Raw genomic sequence first — 8,400 nt, 5'->3', positions numbered from 1 at the left:
TTGTTGCGTGGGATAAAAAATGGGAATTTTGCTAGTTTGTACAGGCTACTTTGTACAAGTATGCCAAAAGCTATGGAATGACAATCATCTGTACCGACTACTTTGTACTTGTGTAAGAACAATATGAAAGTTACGATCGTTCGTACCGACAACATTTGGATAAGGTAGAGAAAGATTTGGTTGAGACTATCGTTTGTATGGACAACTTTGTATAAGTGTGAGAAAAAATATAGATGTGACGATCGTTTGTACAATTTTATTTGTATAAGTGTGAGACAAATATGAAATGTCGTTTGTTTTTACGTTCTACTTTATGTACGTTGGATTGAAAATATGGAAGTGTCGATCGATTGTACGGTCATCTTTGTAAACGTGTAAAAATCTTTATTTTTATATAATTTACCCATAGTTCAGATGTTTAATACAAATGTAATCGGTTTATACAGCTTCTAACTTAACTATAAAATTCGATCGACATTATACAAAGGTGAAATATACCTCCGGACGTTTCGTTTGATACACCAAAAATATCCACAAGTAGTTTCATAAATTTTTTCGCCGAATCCATTGACCTTTCCCCAATGCTGGATGATACATCGACAAGCAATACGACATCAAGACCACTTTTACCAGGGCTTAAACGAGCTGAAATTTAAAGAAATTTATCACAAACATTACGATATCAAGACCACTTTTACCATCGATTATAAACTAGAAATTCATAGGAATTTATCTCAAGTATAACTATATAAAGACCACTTTTATCAGCGAATATAAACGAGCTGAAATTTATAGAAATTTATTTCAAACGTTTCTATATAGGGACCACTTGTACTAGCGAAAATAAACGACCTGAAATTTATAGACCTTTATATCAAACGTCACTATATAAAGACCGGAAACGGATTTTATTTTATGCATTTTTTTAAATTTAGATATGTGTTACAAACATAAACATCAAACAGCTTAAAATTACCAGGGCTTCCACAACCTGACATTTATAAAAAAAATATATTTTCACAAACAAAACGTTATCAAGACCATTTTACCAGGCGTTAAACGGGTTAATTTTATAGAAATTTATAACAAACAATACGATATCAAAACCACTTTTCCATGGCTAAAACAACCTGAAATTCATAGAAATATATCGCTATACTACACCAAGACAACTCCTACTACTTCGGCGTTTGGTGGATTGGCCTACAATGGGCACATTTTATGTATTATTTCAAATACTGATTAATACAACAGAAATGAATCAATTGAATATTCTTACAAACTGTGATTGGACCAAAAATGTTGATCTAGGTCTTTGTGATTTTGTATGTACATTTATATGATGAATTATAAAATTTTGTTCTTAAACACTTAAATAGCGAGTTCGAAGAGGGGCAAGTTCGCAAAGCGAGCTTAACGATAACTCGAGTACCATCTAGCTAGTGATGGTGTTGAAAACTTTCGCCGAAAAATTATGGGAAATTGACACATCGCAACTTTTCGAATTTCAAGATAACGATAAAAACCAAGAAATTCTGATTGAAAACGGATGCTTAGACGACTGGTGTCCTGCGCACTTTTATGGGAACCATAATAGGAGAGACGGAAGCTGTGCATAAAATACCGAATGACAGTTTTAAAAGGGAAAATGTAAAATATGGTGTTGAGTGATTGTGCAGCCGAACGTGTGCAGTTCTAAGTGTATTGAAAACATAAAATGTGTAGCCGTCGATAGCTTTAAATTATGTTCTTTAATTTCTGACAAAGATCTCGCGTTGAGGTTTTGCATTATTCATATCTGCTATACATGTATATCAATATATTATATTGGATCATGTAACCCACACTTGCCGTCTGCATCAATTCTTTCGTTAATTATGTTACTTTACACTATCAACAAAATTTTGATTGGTAATGCATACTTGCTAGGACCAATTCTCAAAGAAGCTGAAATTCACAAACAATACGACATCGGTACTTCTCTTACCAGTTTAACGAAGTGAAATTCACAGAAAATTACCATCTTAAAGTTAAAGGTAATAAAATGAATCGTCATTAGAAATCTAGCCGCAACTTCATATTGACTTCAAACCACTTGCCCCTCACCTTTGTGGGTTCTAATCCCGACATGGACTTTGGTTTTTGTCATGTGTAAAATCTATCCAGTTAGCTTACGGAACGTCGGTGGTTCTACTCAGTTGCCCGTTCGTGCCTAAAATAATGCACGGAAATGCATCTGAGGTCTTCCTCCACCTCTATAGATGGAACGTTGCCATATCACCTATAATGTGTCGGTGTGACGTAAAACCCAATCAATCAAACAAACAAACAAACAGGCAAGTTCGTTTTAGGTTGAAAGTATAGTTTAGATGGCACTTATATCAGGTGATGTTTAAGATTCATATATATATCTTGATTATAACTGATTTAATAAGCATCCCCAAAAAGGCAAATGTATGCATAAAAGAGATTTCAAATTACATTTGTTTACGTTATACTTAATTATAAATAAGAATAAATGTAAAACAAAATGAAATTACACTGTGCGCCAGTCTTTGAGCTAGTTGTCGTCCCTGCCAAACTGTCAATCATAGTTTCTTTCAAATGACTGGCAATATCCTTGATGGTGCGTCGACCTGTTGAATACATAAGAATACAGTCACTGCTGAATACAAGACTGCTGTCACAGCGACTGTTGAATATATGAGAATTACACAATACATGTACTTGAGAAAACACAATGACTTTTGAATAAATGAGAATAATTATGTTACTGTTGAATGAATGAGACTAACACACAATCCGTTCATGTTGAGACAATAACTTGGTTATTGGTACATGAAAGTAACATTGTGACCGCCGAATACATTTATAGGCAATAGCTGTTCTTACAGTTAAGATTTATTTTACTTTTTGATGCAATCTGGGACCGGACAAGGCGGTTGAACAATAAACTGCTAAAATTTTGCCTTTTCAACTTTTAAAGGTCTAATTCATCTTTTCACGCCGATATACATGTATGTATGACTATGAATGAAAAATGTAAAAATCGGGGGAAAAAAGATATTTGTCTATTTTATGATAATGATTATGCAATCGTCTATAGGTACTGATCCAATCCTGTATTGACTTAAGTCCATTTTAAAAAGCTTTATAAATGTCACGAGTATCCAATGAAAAGTGACATTACAAACGCGCAGTATTATTAAAAAACTAAAGGCTAACGGTCACGATTGTCAAGTGAAAAGCAACGTTACAAACATGCAGTATATAAAAGATAATATTATCAGTAAAACGTTATATAAAATAACAGTAAAAATAATCCAGTCTTATCGACCTACTTTTACAAACAGGCATAGTACCATCCCATCTGCGGCCTTTCTGGCAAGTTCTTGTAGATGAACCGTAAAGTACGAAACCCTCGTCACAAATAAAAGAAGCTTTGCTACCAACAACTCTTCCCTCCGTATATACATGGCCATTGTTTGGAGTTCTTAACTCAGGGCATTTTGACTCTAAAAAAAATAAAATTCAAATCTTAAATAGAACTATTTGTGTTCGCACTTTTACGCGTTTTCTAATGTTGAATTTTCAAAATCAGTAAAGCAATTGATAAGTTTAAATGTGAATTTAATCTTGTCTGAATATGTGTAAGATGTGTTAGGGATCTTCATGTCTTTTGCAATGAAAACACCCTAAAATAATTAGTGCCTTGCTAACTTACATTTAGCGGGAGGGTGTCGGGGGAATAGGGGGATAAACTGGAACTTAATGCATTGGACGGAATATCCACGGTGGTTAACCAAAACGGCTTCTGCACGGTCATCTTTGCGTTCTCTTGCTTTTTTACGAGTCAAGGCGGTTTCTATCAAGGAGAAAAAATCCGATCAAAACACGGATATGTAAGTTTTAAAAGTTTTTTTGCACGGAACATAATTAACATTTATGTTCAATATTTCATTTGTTCCATTCATATAAGTCTGCATTAACTAGACAATAAAGACAAGATAAAGATAAGTGTGATTCCTAAGTGAATGTGTGTGTGTGTGTTTGTGTGTGGGGGGGGGGGGGGCGGTGAAGTGTCAGGTATGTGGAGGCGGTGAAGTGTCAGGTGTGTTGGGGCGGTGAAGTATCTTGTTTCTTCTTGCGACTTGTGAAGCAGCATCGGACGTACTTATAGATCATTATTTTACGGACAAGGATATAGTATGAACTAACATGGACAAAGATTAACTTTGTTTATTACTTTTGTTTAGTCAGAAAGACTAAACGTTAATGCGACCAATGCACCCTAACAGTTATTTAAATAAACATAATCGAGATAAAATGGATTTAAAATACCCCCCCCCCAACACACACACACAAAAGAAATGATAAAATACATACGTGTAAAGTCCAAGTTCAAACAGTACAAGTCACTTCCGGTCCATTTACCCTTTCGACACTTCCGGTCGCGTTGCCGGTAGGCGGTCAATATGTAACCATCATCACATTCATAACGCAAAGTCCTCTTCCGGTCGTCGAAGATAAAAGAACCATACCAGGGTTCCTCTGGAAGTACACAGCCGTATTTCCTTTTCACTGCGAAAATGAATAGATTAATACGTTTCAGCAACGCTATAGAACTGCGCACTGATTTATTGAGGAAAAAAATAAATCATACACGGTATAATATGAAAGGGGAAATGATGTCGCGGTTTGTTGAGGGCACCTGTAAATTTTCCGCTATACTTCGGAAACTGCACTAGAGGGAAATTGTTTGCTGTATTATTAATAATTAGCAAGTTGTTAGGAATGGTCAACAACATGATGAAAGAAGCAAATAATTACATAATTACTGAATAGCTCCCCTGAATAAATTTTATAATAAACTTATTTGCGTCAAAGTACACGTAAAACTATGTATTTACAATGTTATAGGCTAAGTTATAAGTTCTCCCCCAGAGGCTATATTGTTGTGTTTATTTTTTGTTGTTGTTGTTGTTGTGTGATTGTTTTTTTTTACTTCCTGTTTTTGCACTGCGCTGTACTAAACACTTTGAAACAAAAAGAGTAAAAATTAACTTATGGTTAAAAAATAAATTATAAACTGTAACATTTAGATACTTTCAACATCATATTCAATCAAAGTAAGATTTTTAAAATGGGTCAGACATAGACAATAGGTCGACCATTTTGAAAACTTTATGTCATCATTTTATTCGTGGAAAATGGTGTTGGTGTAACACCATTGGGTTTTTTTCTTTTGCTCCAGTTAAAATTACTAAAATTATACTAGATATTAAAATTTACTTTTAAGTTTGTTACTCAAAATTGCTTTCTTAACAAACAGGAACATTTAGAAAATGATGACTTTTTCAGACGAATGCATACATTTAAACAGACTTCTGCGATCTTTTGCAAAAATTAGTAAAATGTTGTTCTGTTTTTTTAAAAAAAAAAAATCTACAGATTTTAAATATTTTGCACAAACACTTTGATGTTTAGGTGTATGACTAAAATATGTCAATTTTGACCAATGTCAACACTGGTCACAAGGAAATATGGCATTACCGTTAACAAAATGATGACGCAAAATTATAGATTCTGATTATACAAATGTACTCCTTTAATCAATAACTACATTATTTGGTATAATTATTATTTAAATTTTATGTTTTACTTTTTTGAGGCGGGGGGGGGGGCGGTTGGGGCGGTTGTAGGTTATACTAAATCATTTTTAGATTATACTGTCAATTAATCAAAACATGATGTATCGGTCTCTAAGACGGGACATAGTTTTCCTGACTGGATTAGTTAAATACCATTCAATAAATCACTTATTAGCATGGAGAGCGCAAGCGTATAGCAATTTATTGTAATCTATTAGGCCTATAATAACATGCGACTGAAATAGTGTGTAAATAATGTAGATAACATCTCTTGCTATTTAAAGTTAAAGGGTATGTGCTGACTCCCTCGCTACTCTCTTCTGTGGTTTTTCGAATTCCACTCATGTGACTAGTACTTGCGAGCAGAATGGCAATGGTTTTACTTAAGAATATTTCTTTTCCACACCGGGTAAAGTTGGGAAGTTGTCATATCATTTTTACCGAGACGTGAGACTTTAAAACATTTCCAAAATAGTACCAAAAATAAAATTGTTTTACGTACGTCTAGCATCTGTTGTTCCGAAGGAAAATACTGTAATAAAAAGAATCCATGATATAATACTTGTTTGCGTAATAGCACGTGGTAATAACATCGTTAAACTCTTTTTTTCAAATTCCGCAATTTAATATACTATGTATATGTGAGTGTTTATCCGTGCTGTTCTACAGAAATTAGAGCGGTTCTATGAAGTACTATGAAAATAGTAGGCGACTATGAACGGAATTCGATATACTATCGACTTTTGTTCTTCTATGAAAATTAACGCACACAAGTTTTAAGAAATACAGCGTTTTCATTGGATGACAAATAAAGCTGGACACTAAGTATATACTGAATGCAGTTTAAAAAAAAAACCAGATCTACGTGTCCATAAATGATCCTATCTTCAAAACTTACTGTAAGTACTCTTACATCCGGTTTCTCTTGTCAATTGAGTATTTGTATTCCGGAACCTTTAATTATCATAGAAAAACATGTCCTGTTTCTGTTAAGATTTAATTACTTCTTAGAATTCGCGGACAAAAAAAACATAAATCTTCAGTTCAAGGTCAATTAAGGTTTAAAGACTTCTTAGAATTCGCGGACAAAAAAAACCCATAAATCTTCAGTTCAAGGTCAATGAAAATTCGTACAAGTAGGCAAGAAGCGAGGTTTTACGCAAGCGTAAAATGGCTGCGAAGTAATTAGGTGAATGGAAAGGAATAAGTCGTGTTTAAACATATTTTATTCCTTTCAATTTTTACAAGGTGTACAATGCAAATATATAGAAAAATATAAAAATACATTTTGAAAGAAAAAGGGTTGGACCACAAGTTCAAATAACAAGTAATTCGGTCCGTCCCTAATATTATAGATAATTAATGAAAAATGCGAGTAGCATTAAAAAGTTGAATTCGTTGTGGTGTATACCGTCTGCAATTGAAAAAGAAATGTTCAGCATCTTCGAAAGCATAACCGCATTCACAAGATGCATTTTCTCTTAAATGATTTCTAAATAAATCAGCATTTAATTAAATTGCTACATTTGTTACGAATTTGAGCATGTAAAACCGAGTGATACAGAAATTATAAGGAACTGTCGGAGGTTTGTTTGCTTAGGTAGCATTGGCTGACAGACGAACTATTCAAAAACTCGTTAGTGTATAAAGCTAAACAGGACACCTTACCATATTATTTGTTACACATTTTTCCAGATACCGTTTCTAATAATGTGATATTAGCTATCAATTTTGTTTTTCATTACGGTCTTTTATTTCAATCCAAAGTGATTCTGGTAAGGTATTTTCCAAATCAATTAGCCTTTTAGATACGAACTTCTCATTAACATAAACTAAAAGTCCACCAGAGTGACACGTGTTGTCTTTACGGTACATTTCGCTGAGTTAGTTTCAAACTGTCAATATTGATTGAGTTGTCCAAATGTGTTTCCGTGAAACAGATAATATCAAAGTCTAACCAGTTATCTGTAATATATTCAATTTTATTCCTGATACTTCTTATATTCTGATGAAAAACTGATAAAGATCCGACAATGGCATCATTAGGCCCTGGATTTAATTCAATATCACCTGATAAAGTATAAGAATGAAAAATGTAAGATATACTGTTCGTACTCTCCTGCGCATCGGTCGAATGTTCCACTATCGCTCACTTCTTACCTCTGCTAAAATTGTAGGTTCAGACCGATATTTCTATTTTTAGACAGGAAAATCCGTGTCTACACTTCAGCCAATCAGTGACTAGCTTACTTGTAACGAATTGTCACATGCCTGAATTTGACGCACCGTGATGTAAACAATTATGCGTGTTCATTTGTACTTTACTTAAAATTGTTTGTATTAAACGTTTCTATTAAATGACCCAATAAAGCTACCAAAATGGATAATTTGCGATAATATATTATTTACGGATCGTCAATTGTAATGGAGTCTACGTAAACGCGGTAGCTCAATACGAATACTGGCTGCAAGAAAGTTCACGTCCGTTAAAATTATTTTTCTTATATTTTCTCACAGAATTTGGAGTGTAGAGTTCGAAGTTAAAATCCTTTAAAATCCAAATAAAATGTATATTTGTAAATCCCAGCACATGTACTGATCATAAATATCAAATAAAACTTAATAAAGGCCGTTTTGTTTAAAAAAAAAAACATATTTCAACGTCTATAATAATCATATACATACAAATTCAGTATCATCTAACTTTAATGATGGTCATTTAAGAAAATCCAAGATAATATTTGACGTA

The 8,400-nt window shown here is 33.4% G+C and overlaps 1 protein-coding gene across 1 annotated transcript; it reads right to left on the bottom strand.

Annotated features, from left to right (window-relative positions):
* Positions 1–498: 498 nt before the first annotated feature.
* On the bottom strand, positions 499–7,526 carry LOC132714203 (complement factor B-like; the record flags this gene model as incomplete). The annotated part of the gene is made up of 5 exons (XM_060696994.1): positions 7,397–7,526; positions 4,387–4,581; positions 3,342–3,515; positions 2,541–2,636; positions 499–645 (listed from the first exon to the last, which is right to left on the bottom strand). Coding segments are annotated over exons 1-5 (742 nt in total), but the record flags the coding sequence as incomplete, so codon positions are not given.
* Positions 7,527–8,400: the final 874 nt, after the last annotated feature.

This window comes from Ruditapes philippinarum, unplaced genomic scaffold (genome assembly GCF_026571515.1).
Source record: "Ruditapes philippinarum isolate M1 unplaced genomic scaffold, ASM2657151v2 ctg5724_1_1_1_1, whole genome shotgun sequence".
NCBI lineage: Eukaryota > Metazoa > Mollusca > Bivalvia > Venerida > Veneridae > Ruditapes > Ruditapes philippinarum.
Note: the sequence above shows the minus strand (reverse complement) of the source record. Positions and strands in the feature narration are given on the sequence as shown.